This window comes from Adiantum capillus-veneris, chromosome 30 (assembly GCF_014529385.1).
Source record: "Adiantum capillus-veneris isolate H3 chromosome 30, ASM1452938v2, whole genome shotgun sequence".
In the NCBI taxonomy this organism is placed as follows: Eukaryota; Viridiplantae; Streptophyta; class Polypodiopsida; order Polypodiales; family Pteridaceae; genus Adiantum; species Adiantum capillus-veneris.
In genome coordinates, this window is record NC_140960.1 from 39,460,833 (window position 1) to 39,476,224 (window position 15,392).

Here is a 15,392-nt window from a genome sequence, read left to right on the forward strand (position 1 = left end):
GTGAACTACACAACGTGTGTGAGTAGTGGGTGTAGGTCTACAACTCTAATGGAAAGCTTGCCTTCTCCCTTGTCTTGACTCTTATGTAGCACGATGATTTTGCTCTCGTGCACCTCTCTTTCGCTTTGAATACAGAATCGTGATGCCCCGCTCAAGGGCTTTTCATCTGTATGTAGAGTTGTGTGGGTCCATGCGCGATTGCCGAGGCAAGAGCCTCTTGCACAAGTACTGAATTAGCTAATTGCTAATCCTCCGCAGGTATAGGTGAACTCGGAGAGATTTCATGCGAGAAATCTCGTTCGATTCAAAGCAAGTAGCCCTATAGGTGCGGGAGCTCGAGGGCTTGTTATGGGACCAGCACGCGAAACGAAGCCCGAAACAGTAGATTACAGTCTGCTGTATATTTTTGCAGGTTTAGGGGTTTGACCCTAATTGATCCCTAATACCCCCAAGAGCTTCGGGGAAGCTAGGGGATCACCATACAGGTGATTTGGTGCATTTTTGGGCCAAAAACAGAGAATTCAGCGTGCTGCAGATTCTTGCCAGTTTTAGGAAAGTTGGTTCCAAGATTGGGACAGTCTTGACCCCATGCACGGCAGCTTCAGTTGCTGCCAAGGTTGCAAGTATTCCCATAGTACGCGTTTTGGTTAGAGACACCCATACCCTTCCTAAGGTAGTCGTTGTACCTAGGGTGAGTGGCAGGTGGCTCCGCTAGACGGTGGAGTATTCGGGACTCCCGAATGAGTGCTTCATTTGTAGATAGATGGGCCACTTAGTGAAGGCTTGTTCTCGCAGGAGATCTCGACCCGCATCGCATGCTCAGCCCCCCAAGGTTGACCGTGCATCGCAGACAGATACCCAGGGGCCAGGACACAAGCTGACACCTCGTTAGAGGCCAGTGACCAGCCAGCTGATGGGTAGCAGGAAGTGCACGATCGTCGTCGACAATGAAGGGCTCGCTACACTGCTCCCCTTGGTGACGGCCCTCTTGTAGCTCAACAGCATTTGATTGCGACAGGGAACCGTTTTGAGCCTTTGCAGCAAGATTTCCTTGAGGAGCCTCCCTCCACCTCAGCTTCACCGCCGCCAGTCCCTCCCTCCCCTCCACCTACCGACTCCTTTGGCCCCCCTCCACCTCCACCTTCCCCTCCTCCCCCCCACCTCCCGCTCCCCCTCTCTCCCCCGTTGGGCCCTCAACTTTCACCCGACCCATCCCTCACTCCTCCTTCGACACAGGGGACTGAACACTCATCCGCAACTCGACGCTCTCTTGGTAGTGCTTTTGCTACGAGGTGAATGGCTCAGGAGGGACAACCCTACTTGAGGACGCCATTTCTAGTACAGGTCTCTCCTTTTGCGTCAGTCCCCCATGGGGTGACCTGTTTTGACATTGGCCAACGGTGGGATTTCTTTTTTTACAGCTTCAACCGATTCCTCAGGGACCCATCTTCGGACCTTGTGGCAGCTTGTTTTTGAGTACACATTCTCTTTCTAGCTGCTAGAGGTATCGAGGCTTTGGATACATCGGTAGGCTTTTCCTTCCCGTTGTGTGGCAGTGATCACACAGAGTGGACTTTGCACGCAATGCTTGATTGGCATCAGGTCCAGGCTTTAGAGTTCTCACACCACACAGGGGACTTGGGGGTGACAAATTTGAGACAGACACTTTGGCCGCTAGCCAAGTCCAGTATGGTGCCACTGGATGGAGTTGGATGTAGGCACATTGTGGTTCACTTCTTTGCTGACACGCAGAGTACCGCTTGCTATGTATTTGTACATGAGGATTCTTGGACAGAGGATGTAGCCTTACGGATTGCACGCTCTGCTTGGGTCTAGGGGGGATAGTAACTACAAACACGTCTATCTCGGGTCGCTCGGATGCGGATTACTCCCCATTCAAGCCGGCCTCAAAGATAGCGAGGTTGGCTACTGTTGCAACATCGATCTTTTCTCATTGATCCCATGAGGATTGTCTCATGGATTGTGTAGGATTTAGGTGGACCCCAATTTCAACGTTCGTTTAGGGGTCGCTCAGTGTTCGAGTGTAGGTGGGATAGATGGTAATATATATGCTTCAGGAGCACTTGTGAGTAGGCATTATGAATTATTGCGATGAGACATCATTGCTTTGGGCTGTGGAAGCATCTATTGGTAGGTGTGGTGTAGGTTGCGGAGGCTCAGGTGTGACTTGCGGACTCAGCAGCAGCCATTGTGGGTAGAGGTATCATTGTGCCAGGTAGGGCCTAGTGGGTTACTATGCAGGTTCATGGTAGCCTCCCAAACATCTATGCGCCCAGCCATGCGAGTGCATGAGCTGAGTTTTGGTCACACATTGTGGAGTCTTTGCCTCATGCAGAGCATTGGTGTGTTGGGGGGGGGGGGACTTCAACATGTTGGAGGGCCCCTCTTATAGGATTGGAGACAGCCATGCTACTGTGCACGGGACTGAGTTGGCAGCTTGGGAGCGCCTATGTATGACCTTGAAGGTTTCGGATGTTTGGCAACATGCAGGCTTTGTGAGACCCTCAGACAGCCTATCTTTCTCTCGATTTGACTGGAGAGTAGGGGTGTGAATCTATCTTGGATAGATCGCTTCTACACCAGTGATTGCATCTGTGACATGGGTGGATCTGTATGAATTTTGGCAGGGACTACCTTTTTAGATCATAAGCCAGTGATTCTTACTGTGGCAGACAGACAGAGGAGTGGGAGTGCCATGCTACACGTCCTTGAGAGGATTCTACTAGATACAAAGCTCAGAAAGGGGGTGGTGGCACTTTCGACAGAGAGTTTGGGCACTCAGGGCACCCCTGCTAGTAGAGTGGCCACTGGACTTGCTGAGCTTGGTCGTTTCTTCCTCCAACAGTCTACAGCTCGCTTGGTTACAGCCAAGGAGGAGGAGAAGCGTCTCCGACGTGGCATTGCTTCCCTACAGTGGATGCAGAAGCGCCACCCTAGTAGTCCTTGGTTGGAGGAGTAAATGTTGCAGGCTCGACAAGAGTTGATCACCATTGAGGAGCAGTGCCATGAGTTTGCTTTTCATCATTAGGCATCTCAGTGGACCCAGATTGGAGATAGAGTTATTGGTGAGTTCTTTGAGACTGTGAGTCCTCGCCAAGCACGCAACAATGTTTGTCAATTGAGGAGACCTGGTGGGTCAGTTGCTACAGAGCTTGAGGATATGCGTGCAGTTGCTACCGACTTTTACTATGAGTTTCTTTTGCAACGCCAAGATGCTTCTAGAGAGCAGGTTTGGGCACAGATGCCTTGCCTAGTTATTGAGGAGATGCATCAGAGACTAGAGATGCCTCTCCAGTTGGCAGAGCTCTGTGAGGCGCTCATGGCACTTCCTCGGGGTAGCTGCCGCAAGGAGGATGGTTTGACTCCCAGCTTCTTGGAGTACTAGGAGCTGCTTGGTCTGGATCTTTGTTGGGCTTACGAGCACATTTTGTACATTGGAGAGATGCCTGACAGCATGAGTGAGGGTCTGATATACCTTATCCCCATGGAACAAGCTCCGTGAATGAGATCTGACAGTGGCGGCCCATCACCATTCTCAACTCAACCTACAAAATCTTAGCAAAGGTTCTAAGTTTGAGAATTCAACCGCTACTCGAGAGCATTACACATGAGACCCATACAAATTTTGTCAAGGAGCACAGTATCTTTGACAACATCTTCACCTTTTGGGAGGCGTCTGCCCTCGTATGTCTGCTAGGAGAGGATTTTGTGACACTCCTCGATTTTGAGAAGGCATACGATAGAGTTGATAGGAATTTCCTCTGCGTAGGATGGGGTTTTCAGATACTTGGATCAAAGGAGTGTCAACTCTCTACAGATGTGCACATAGTCAAGTGCTTTTGGTAGGAGGAAGAGGGGAACGCTCCTTGCTCACACATTTGGTTAGAGAGGGTTGCCCTCTTGCCCCCATCCTTTTTCTCTTCTATGCTGAGGTGATGAATAGACTTTTGGCTTCACAGGAGGCTGGTTTGTGTGGTTTAGAGCTTCCTATTAGGGGAGATGAGCTGCTGAACGCTGAGTTTGCTGACGACTCAGGCATGTACTTAGAGGGCCAGGAGGCGAGGCCAATCTGCACAGGTGTGAGCAGGTTCTTGAGGTGTTTTGTTGTGCATCGCGAGCATTGATTAACTAGCGGCAGACAATGGCAGGTTGGAAGTGCTTCTACGCTCGATTGGTCGCCTAGAGAGGGATGCAGCTGGATCTCCCAGTGACGCTACTTGGGCTGTCAGGTTGGTTTGGATCTGTCTCCAGAGTAGCTGACTGCTCCTCTCCTCAATTCCATTAGGAGGAAATTGCTACATTGGAGCTCTGCTTGACTCTCTTTGGCCAGTAGGGTTGTAGTAGCCAACCAGGTTCTTTTGGCTACTATGTGGTATATCATGTCTTGCTAGATCTTCTCAAGCTCTTGCATTAGCCAGCTGGAGGGGCTGATTAGGAACTTTTTGTGGTCAGGATGCGATGCCCAGTCAGTCCGGGCCAAATTGTCTTAGCGGGTAATCAATTTACCATGTTCTTAGGGAGGGCCGGGGATTATCGACTCAGCATGGCAGAGCAGAGCCCTTCTTGGAAAGCTTTTGGTCAAAGGACATCTTTCAAGGGAGGAGCCCTCGAAGGAGTTGTTGCTACGCCGGATTTGTGCCCAAGTCCCTCATATGGGCGGCCCTTGGAGCCCGTCCATCAGGTGGATCTTCACATAGATGCACAGAAATTGCGTGAGCAAGAGTTGGGAGGACCGCTTTGCTGTGAGCCTTTTTAGGTCTTGGGAGAAACGGCGGAGTGGCCTTGAGCAGTACCGGTCCACATGCATTGAGGAGCGCTTCTTGTTTGGAACCCCATGGTTAGCACACAGTGAGGCCACTTGGTTGGTAGCAGGCCTCATGTTTCTTGGGGTCCCATGGCAGAGTGTCCAGCTCGTACTTTTGGAGATGGGCTACAATTTTCAGGCCTTTCCGAGGAGATTGAGAGAATCCAACTACGAGGCATGAGGGGGTGCAAAGCATGTGTCACGATATTACAGAGGCTATACCTGCTGAGTGGCATACCCCTCTTGAGACAACAGCTCCCAGTTGGATGGGGGCTTTCACGCGATTGGAGGTCCTCATTGCAGTTAGGGCTTTCTCAGAGTCGGGATCCTGCATGTTTTTCGAGGTTCAGGGAGAGGGTCGTCTTCACAGAGTCTCAGTAGACACACCACAGGTTGTAGAGTGCTATTTTCAAAGGATCTGAGTTGTGGGCATCTGTGGGAGAACTTGTGTCATAGATCTCGACCCAACAGATCTTGAGTCAAGACACTGGCGGCTTCGGGCTTGGGAGAGCCGCCCTTTGGTACGAGTGCAATGGGACCCGAAAGAGTGGTCCTTGGCGAGATCCTTTCTCTTCAGCCGATCACTCAGTGACCCCTTTCTTTTAGCACACAGCTCGTTTGGGGCACCACATACTGGCAACACAGAGCGAGGCTTGCCCTGTTGTAGCACTTCATTGGCAGGAGGAGGCTCTCGCAGCCGAGTTCTTATCAGGGTTCTGGGAGCACTTGTGGGACAGCAGAGAGTTGAGGAGAGTTGTCACAAACCAGTGACGTGGCATACTAGGGTTGCAGATTGTACACACCCCGCGCTGGTTGGCTGCAGTGCTGAAGTGGCAGGCTTGCCCAAAAATTCCGCTGTGATGCTGACGTGGCAGGCACCGTACGGAGAGGTCCGCAATTCGCGGCGCAGATCACGGAAATCCAAAATGATGACGTGGCAGCAGTGCACGTCAGTTTGCATGGGCAGCTTTTGGTAGATTTTGGGCTACTGCTTTATTCTACGCAAGAGGAAGAAAGAGAGAGAGAGAGAGATTTACTTTTTTTAAAAAAAGTTCTGCTTTATTACTCAAGAGAGCTTGTGAGAGACACAGAGCTTTTGTTTTATTTTTGGCAAGGCTTTTGATTTTGAAGCTTTTGGGATCTGCTTTTAGCATCCTTTGTAAACCTTTATAAGAGTTGTTGGGCTCTGACTTCTCAGAGCATCTGGACGCAGAGTCTGAGAGTGAGTCCCGACCACTCCCTTGTACTTTGAGTTGCAGATTAATATAAAAAGAAATACCAAAAGGGGTGCCCGAGACTCAAGAAGGACGTGGACGATTTTGTGTGCAGTTGCTTGGTATGCCAGAAAGTCAAGGCATAAAGCAGAGGGATTGTTACAGCCTTTGCCCATACCCACCCGCCCCTGGAAAAGTATTGCAATGGATTTCATTTTTGATCTCCCGAAAACACAGTGTGGGTTAGATTGTTTATTGCCCAGATCTTTAGATTACATGGCATGCCTGAGACGGTTGTCTCCGACAGGGACCCCACGTTTATGAGTTTGTTTTAGACGGCTATTTGGGAGAGCATTGGCACACGGTTGCTGATCTCGTCATCATTCCACCCGCAGACTCACGGGCAATTAGAGATTGCTAATTCAGTGGTACTGGATTTATTGAAGTCTTACATCTCGGATTAGAAGATTGAATGGGAAAGGTTTTTACCTCTGTTGGAATATGCCTACAGAAACACGATTAACTCTTTGATAGGGTCCGGGGAAGGTGCTATTTGAGATTATTGACTTGGCTACGAAGGTTTCACCCTTCCTTAGCACGAAAGATAAGATTTTTCGCCGACTAGTTCATGAGGGACTTGGACTTGGTCTGGAAGGCTTTGGAGAAATCTCGGAAAAAGGTAGCAGATCGCCATCATCGCAATTTGAAATTGAAGGAGAACGATTGGGTGCTCTTACGTTTTGAGAAGGCACGCCTGAGAAAGAAAAGGGAAAGGAGAAGCTTTTTCCAAAGCTTAGTATGCGATACTACGGACCTTTCTAGATCTCCGAAAAGATAAATGATGTCTCCTTTAGACTGAAGCTGCCCGAAACTTGGAGAATTCACAATGTTTTTCATGTGAGTCTCTTGAAGCCTTTTGAAGGCGATGTGCCCGATGATGGGGAGCTTGATCAGCAACCCGAAGTGGAAGAAAACGAGCAGATACTCGTTCCAGAACAGAGATTGGCACAGAAAGGATAGAAAGCTAAAAGGTAAAGCGAAAAGACGGTTCTTGGTTCAATTCAAGACCTACTCCGCATTGCGTGCGAAGTGAATGGAGGAGCACTTGGCAGATACTCCTTGGATTGTGAATCTTTACCTCGAAGCATTTGGTTTAGTATAGTCTATTCTAAATGGAACCCCGAATTCAGCTTGGGCGGAACCTGGTGCAGTGAGTATGCACAAAAGGGGAGTCGCCCCACTCCTTTGTCAACGGATTGCCTCGATTTTTGATACTAAAGTCACTGATGTCTCCTTGAGTTTCAGGGATACTGTGAGCTGATAGTATTCTGCTGTAATGACTTTTTGAACTGGAATTCCCGAACATGATACTGACTTGTTCTAAACTTGTTTAAGTGCAGGAACTGATAGACGAAATGAATGCAGCATTTCGGTTTGAATGATCTCGATAGACATGGTTGCAATAGGGATTAGTCAATCGGGCATCTACGAGGTCCTGCGTGGATCTAGATGCGATTACTAATTGCATTGCCGATAAATCATGGTCTGAGATCCGAATGAATGTTGAATGTGATTTGTCATGTGATGTCTTGTGATGTCCTCTGATGTCGTGTGATGTGACTGCCGATTGGTACATGTGCTAGATGTGTGTTCCTAGTGCATCGGTACTAACAGTCAGTGTCTGCTAAGATAGTTTATGGCTTCTGTCTGTTTTGCAGGCGTAATCGAGGGTGATTACAATGCTTTCAAGAGGGGTATGTCACAAACCAGTGACGTGGCATACTAGGGTTGCAGATTGTACACCCCGCCCTGGCTGGCTGCAGTGTTGAAGTGGTAGGCAAGCCCGAAAATTCCGCTGTGATGCTGAGGTGGTAGGCACCGTATGGACAGGCCCGCAATTCGCGATGCAGATCACGGAAATTCGTACTGATGACGTGGCAACAGTGTACGTGAGTTTACGTGGGCAACTTTTGGCAGATTTTGGGCTACTGCTTTATTCTACGCAAGAGGAAGAAAGAGAGAGAGAGCGAGAGAGAGAGAGAGAGAGAGAGAGAGAGAGAGAGAGAGAAGAGAGAGAGAGAGAGCTTTACTTTAAAAAAAAAAAAGTTTTGCTTTATTTACTCAAGAGAGCTTGTGAGAGATAGAGAGCTTTTGCTTTATTTTTGGCAAGGCTTTTGATTTTGAAGCTTTTGGGCTCTACTTTTAGCATCCTTTGTAAACCTTTATAAGAGTTCTTGGGCTCTCACTTCTCGGAGCATCTGGCCGCAAAGTCTGAGAGTGAGTCCCGACCACTCCCTTGTACTTTGGGTTGCAGATTAATATAAAAAGAAATACCGAAAGGGGCGCCAGTCATTGGGGCCAATATCTCTAGGCACGGAACTCCACCGGGGCCAGTGTCGAATCAATTGTGAACTGTGAACTGTTTGAAGTGAATTCTTGTGGTGTCACGGTAGATTCTCGACTTGGAGTGTCCAAGTCAGTTACAAGAGTACCATGTTTAAGTGGCTGATTGCGCATAGAGCTAGTGCAGTTGGGAGTTGGTTGGGACACAGCAGCTTCTCTGCAACATGTGTAGCTTGTGGCCACCTATTGGAGACTCAACGTCACTATCTATGGGACTGTCGCATGGCACATCAAGTTTGGCTTCGGATTCTTCGGCTAATGCCAACACTTTCCACAGTCTGCCAGGACACTTGGGGTGCTGCAGCCTATCCACACTCACGGGCCCAGTGCTCCAATTTGAGACGGCTTCCATCAGCAAGATCATAGTGATCAGGGGGGTCGGAGAGCCTGCCATAGAGCTCATCCCCCAGGAGTGGTACAATGATAGAGAGCGGTGTTGGGAGCTCATCTGCGGCCTAACACTCTGGTTCATCTGGCGGGCCCGTTGCTTTCGCATCTTTGAGGCTCGTCCTTTCCCATCGGCAGAGATTGTTCGTGGCATTGATCCATACACTTGGGAGCCAGTTTGAGAGATTTCAGGTAGCTCCGACCGCATGTGGGAGCGCCGTGAGGCTTTCTTGCAACTTTGGTGCCCAGGGCCTTTCTTCACCATGGTTCAAGGGATGCCTAGATGGCATTACCAGCCATGGGTGTGGTTGTTTCCTCCTCCGATCTCGCGATTAGCCCTCATTATACATATCATGTCTTATCATTGGGAGAGTCTCCCCATATTTCTGATGTAACCCTCTCTAGTAGAGGCCAGTTATAGCCCTTTGGGCAGCTTTATTGAAGGATCTTTTTCTTGTAAAAAAAAAGCGGTGTGCGCGCGCGCAGAGACACAGAGAGGCAGCGTGGAGTGTCAATGCAGGGTTTTGGGACCCTTTTTATTAAATGGGCCATTTGGCCACTTGGACAATGTGAAACCTTTAAAAATAGTCCAAATGGCCCAAAGGCCAATAAATGAAGTATAATGCCTATACAGGCCCAAAATGGTGGGCTAAAAGAATATACAGAAAATTTATCTGCAAAGCTCTCGATCAGAGCTACACGGTGGAAACGGTATCGAGGTGACGTCCAGACATTTACCCCAACAGAGAGGACACCATGCTCTGATACCATTGTCACAAACAGGATCGCATAACGATATAAAATATACTCGGATAAATAGAATTTATCACTTAATACTGAAGCCAGTTTATATAGAGAGAAATGGGGAGAAAGAGTGAGAAGATTGAAACAATATTGGGGACGAGAAGATGGGCTGGTCCCCCTTGTAAGAGTATCTTGATTACTGGGGAGAAGTCTATGCAAGCACTTGAACTGAACGTATTAAAACGCTTGTTCTAGAATCAGACTCGATAGTACTTGGAAGCCTCGGCCTTTTGTTCTCATGGCAAAACCGTACTCCAAGGAACTTTTGTTCCTTATTCTGAATCCTCAAGAACCAAGATTCTCGCCTCTGGATCTCACCTTCCAGACTCAAGGCATGGCATCCCTACAACTCGTTTTTCCTCGACTCTACCCCCAGAGTCCTGTTGCAGAACAACTCTGCTTTCCTGGACGCAAAGTCCTTCCTCGGGAATCTCTACTTCCGGATCCCAACTCAAGAGTCTACCACTCTCAGATTCGTGGATCTACTCCCAAACTCAGGATGCAAAACCCTTTGGCTGATCTGGCTCTAGTTCCTCAGAGCGCATTTCTCTTGCAAAGGCTTATGCCTTCCTCTGCCCTACTCTCTTGCAAACAAATTCTTAGAGATCAAACATGAGAAATGTTACCAGTGAGGTCTCCACACTTCGAACCAAACTCGGTTCTTGAAAAGAAACTTCCTGGAAGAGATCTCTTCACATAGAAACCTTCTCTTCCAATCCTATACACAGAAGAGGTGTGCTCTCGGGTTCCTTCTCGTAAATCAACCCCATCTACGACGTTAATGGGCTGGAAACAGAGAAAAATAGCAGCTTGTTGCAATGGGAACATTTGGTCTTGGTGACATCCAGTACAGTCGTGGCAGCCATAAGCATCACCGGCGGTGTCTTCTCTGCGACTGAAATCTGCAGCAGCACCTCCTTGCATCTAAAGCTGGTTTTTTCTTATCTTGAAAGTGAGAAAGAGATTGCATTTATAGCTTCTGGCAGCCTGGCAAGAATAGACCTTATAAGCTGAAAACAATGCTTACACAGTCACAACCTAGGCGTCCCTAGATGCAGTTTCATGCAGAGATGCAATGCTAACATAGACCTCTTTATGGAAAAGCATCTGCTTTCCCGAAAAGCAACCACTTTCTTAGAAAGCATTGGTTTTTCCTCAAAGTTATCCATCTTCATTCAATTGCTTGCTTATTCCTATGCACAATTCTAACCCAGTTCGGAATTTCCTCCTGACTATGGAATATTCCCTTTCGGATGCTCTTGTCATCCACCTTGTGACGTGTCAGGAATACCCACCCCCTAGCCCTTTTTCTCACCGAACTTACATTACAATCTCCTTCGCGATGCTCTATGTCACCCACCCTATGACGCAACAGAGATGTCCGTTCTTGGATGGTTGAATACTTCTTCCCGATGCTCCCTGTCACCCATCCGATGTGACGCATCAGGACCCGTAGCATCCATGACTCTTGGGTTTCATGAGATATTCATTGGTGTTGCCACATAGATTATTGAAGCAGAGTTGTAGTGCATGTATTATACTAAAGACTTTAATTTAGCAGAGAGCAAGAAGGAATATTTTCTTGGTGTGATGGATTGTATCGTGGTCATGACAGATCATGGTGGTTGACCATCAAGAGTCCAATCATGTTATCATCCTATATGTTTGGGACGGGACAGATGCTCCACCCTCTTCCTTGGCGGTGCCGTGAGTGCCATTTCTTTTACCTTGTTGAAGTTTCCTGACTGGTTTTATCTTTCTCTACTTTTTGATGCACTGTAGTTCTGCTACACAAGTAAGGGATGAAAACAACCAGGATCCTGTGGCAGAACTAAGGCGAGAAGGCTTGCCTCCAATTTCAAGAGACGTGGTTTCGACTTTTCCTCCTTTTGGGACTGTATTGCCAGTTGTTCCACATATACCCACAGAAGAGCTACCTCTGCAATTACCCACTCCTGGTACTTGGATCAAATTCCGCAACTTAACATGCAGAATCCAAAACGGCGTTTATGAGGCTATTTTTGTCCATGAAAGCAAAATCAGTATTCTGCCACTAACCTCTGACCTAGTCGGTAAATGTCAACGGTGTGTTGATTTTGTCTCTATATATCTTTCTGTTTACCTTTCTGGCTTTGTGACAGAATATGAAGAATTTATGAGATTTTCATTCAATTTATAGAGCCTATCAAGAGCGCATTGATGATGAGTGTGGGTGTTTGCCTCAATCGGCTCCTAGGCCTCTACACTCCATCACAGGTATTGTCACCAAAAAATTTGATTTTTTTTGAAATGTTCATTTTTTACTAAACACCAGCTAGTTGTCAATCCATGTAGCGGTAAAAGAGCCCACTCTCAGCCTTCAATATCAAAACCCATTCGAGTAGCCTAATGGCAGGTCAGAGTCTGAACATCTTGCGTACCAGTAGCTTAAGTTGTTCGCTTTGCCAGCATTTGCATGCAGTTTGAGGGCAGTACTATCAAGCTTTCATCCAATTGTGAGGGGGAAGTCTGGTCAATTACGTTGTTTTGAGAGATGCAGACGTTTGATTTTTAGTGAATTTGCTTTGTGATGTATAACTTAGTTTGAACGGTTTGCAGTGACCGATAACGAGCACTTAAGGTTTTCAACATTGAGACAGATCCTAAACCATCCGCAGGTTTGTCACAACAAAAGGACTATTCAGCAATTCAAATTTTTAACAATTCACACATCAAACTATGTAAGATCTGTCATTCTGGTTGAACACGTATATTACCATATGATAATTTATGGGAAAAAAAATGTTCTGTTGAGCACATCAAACTATGTAAGATCTGTCATTGTGTTTGAACACGTATATTGCCATCAAACTATGTAAGGTATATTACCATATGATGATTAATGGCAAAAAAATGTTCTGGTGAGCACATGAGGTTTTGTTTGATTTTTGTTTCTTTTCAACAGGTTACGTTCAAATTTCGGTGCCTTGTACGGGTGATCTCAATATTTCCACCAGCAATAGAGGAGTTCTGTGTGCAAAAAAGCTCTAGCACTTTTCCTACTATGTTACTAAGCCAACAAGGTCCTTTGAAGGCTGGGTACATGTACAGATTAAGGCTGACATTGGAAGATCCTACTGCAAGAATTAATGCTTATTTGTGTGATGTGGATGCGGTATAGACTATTCATCCACTGTCTATGTGCTATTACCTATAAGGTATGTTGGTAACTTTTATGCCTTCATCATGCAGGAGCATTTTTTCAATGGCCACCCAGCTACTGATCTTCATAAGGAAAGTGCAACCAAAGGTGCATTGCAAAGAAAAGTACAGGAGCTCCTAGGTCTGGAGGAGTATAACTCGTATGGAAGCAGCAAATCTGAAATAAGATACAACCCTCCTTGGATCAAATGTTTTCTGAAGTCATATTATTTACGAAAGGAGAATCCTTGGGAGACAAGACGCTAGAAGATATTTGGAACAATTCTTGCCTGATGCCGAGGGTAAGTAATGTTAGAAAGCGCCTTAAGGTTTTTGAAGTGCTGTTTTTCCTTCTGTTCCTCTGTCCAGAATCAGTTTTGTTCATGGTCAGGTTTGTGCCAGGGTTGATTGGCTTCCACAATTGGGTCGGCCGGGTTGCCAAGAGCCTTTGCTTCTTGGGGTGGTCTTCAACTTATATACTCTCCTTTCCGGAAGCACTTCATAAGCATCATGCAAATTCAAGATTCAAGAAAGAGCACGAGTGCCATGGCAAGTTGCAGTCCTTCAAATCTCAACCGACATATTGTGGATTCGCTGTGAGGCTGATGGTTGAGGACACAGCTGAGAGCTCAGTTTTTACCAATGAATCCAACTCCAGCTTGGCTGCATGTAGTGCTACCACTTCAGCCAGCTGAAAGCATCATTCAATTGACATGCCAGAACGCTGAAATACAGGCTGGGCACTGACACATTAGCATGGTCCATGGCAGCTAAAAGACTCGATACTGGTTAAAAATTTGTAAAAAAGGAAGACTTCCTGTCTTAGAATATTTTTGTAGGGTCATTGTACATTTTGAGTCGAATAAGGTCATTTCTGTATGGTTGTTTGCTGTGAGATACGTTGATCTCCTCGCATATAGAAGGTGATGTTGGTTATGTTCCCTTACAACCCTTGTGATGGAGGTGGGGCTTTGGGGCATACATAGTGAATGATATTCAAGATCTCTTGTTATGCAAAGTATGTAGTGGAACTTAAGAACAATAGCCCTTCCTAAAACTGTATAGGGTGGGCAAAGAATTATACAATGCTGTCAATATTAGATCATATGCTTCAAGAAAAGAGGTTGATGTTGCACATGTAAGCTTTACTCTAGACTAGGGCAACAACAATAAAGATGCAGTATAATTCTTCTCTAGAAGAAACGGGGTAAAAATCTGAAGTGGAAAAGTGGAGAAGTAGCAGGGCCCATGGCACTTCATATATAGGGGCTAGTCGAGGGAAAGTCCAATTGGGGTATTCAATCTTCCACTTCAAGTAATAATTTTGAGCAAAACTTATCTGAAAAGAAAGCTCTTGTCAAAATCTCTTCATATCTCTTGATAACCCCATCATGACACTTGAGCATTGAAAAAATAGAGTAGAGCCAAACAAAAGGTGTCCTTGTATTGGAGCTGTTACTTTATTGGAGGTTTTACCCTATATATCATTTGTCCAAGGTTCAAGGTTGTAAGCCATTGCAACCTTGGTATCAATCAAATCTTGTAGCACCCAAGAGTAAGCACAATCATTTTAGAGAAAATTACTAAAGTACCCTTGAAATTTGGGGAAATTCCTAAAATACCTTGTATCAAGTTTGGATGGATTCTCCAAATTTTGCACTTTAAGTGTCTTATATAATTTTTTTTTACCAATGAGCTCATTTGTGTCTACTTATAATAAGCCATTTTCAACTTGAGACTCCACGACACCATCCAAAATCCCAGTTTTATCATATTTGGTCGAGGGAGAACTAACCTTCCTTTGAAAAGTTGAGGGGTATTTTGGGAATTTCCCCAATTTTCATAGGGTATTTTTGTAGTTGTTCCTTGAAAGTTGTACAATTTGATACTTGCAATTTTATGAAAGCAATATTCAAAACTTGCCATGTGTTGATGAAAAATCCCTTTGTGAGTTTCAAATGGATTCTTAGATCTTCTCTGGTGTTCTAAGATTTAGTGGTGGCTCTTGCAAGCTTTGTAAGTAATCATTTCAGTAGGTTTCAATCTGCACTTGCAACAAGGGTATGTATTCATTGTTTGTGCATGTGCATTTCAATTGCAAATGGAAAAAAGAAAAAATAGATCATTGGTGCTCATAAATTGGTAAGCAATGTAAAATTCACCATAGCTTCAACAATTTTTCTATTTTGGTGAGGTCTTCGATGCCAGTTTCAAAGAAAATTCCATGGCTTATGAAGTAGGATGTGTTAGACATTACTCCCATTGTTTGAGAAGAGTGTCCCAACTTACACTTGTGCCATTCAAAAACTCAAAAGACAAATGACAACAAAAAGAGAATGAGCAAAAACCACTAGAAATTTCAAGATAATTGTGTAAAATATTGGAAATTCTATGTCAATTTTGCGAGATCCTTTTTAGAAAAATCTTAAACAGAATAGAGAATGATTAGGACGATGGTCTTTTCTCGCACATGGATTACCACCACAGTCTACACTCTTTCTTTGTTTGAGTGATGGTCTTAGGTTGTGCTTCTCAAATAATTATGCCTCGGTGGATCCATCTAGTTGGTGTAGTGGAAC

At 45.9% G+C, this 15,392-nt stretch overlaps 1 protein-coding gene across 2 annotated transcripts in view; it reads left to right on the forward strand.

The window, feature by feature from the left end:
- Window positions 1–13,354, forward strand: part of LOC147417832 (protection of telomeres protein 1a-like) — a 49,356-nt gene extending 36,002 nt beyond the window's left edge. Inside the window, exons 4-10 of one of the 2 annotated variants that reach the window (XM_086507296.1) lie at window positions 11,249–11,340; window positions 11,416–11,718; window positions 11,813–11,889; window positions 12,232–12,290; window positions 12,578–12,787; window positions 12,865–13,115; window positions 13,205–13,343. In XM_086507296.1, coding sequence (XP_086363422.1) covers window positions 11,249–11,340; window positions 11,416–11,718; window positions 11,813–11,889; window positions 12,232–12,290; window positions 12,578–12,787; window positions 12,865–13,080 — 957 coding nt within the window. In that variant the 3' untranslated portion in view covers window positions 13,081–13,115; window positions 13,205–13,343. Of the gene's footprint in view, window positions 1–11,248; window positions 11,341–11,415; window positions 11,719–11,812; window positions 11,890–12,231; window positions 12,291–12,577; window positions 12,788–12,864; window positions 13,116–13,204 lie in introns of both variants that reach the window. The other variant, XM_086507295.1, reaches the window with a different exon arrangement.
- Window positions 13,355–15,392: the final 2,038 nt, after the last annotated feature.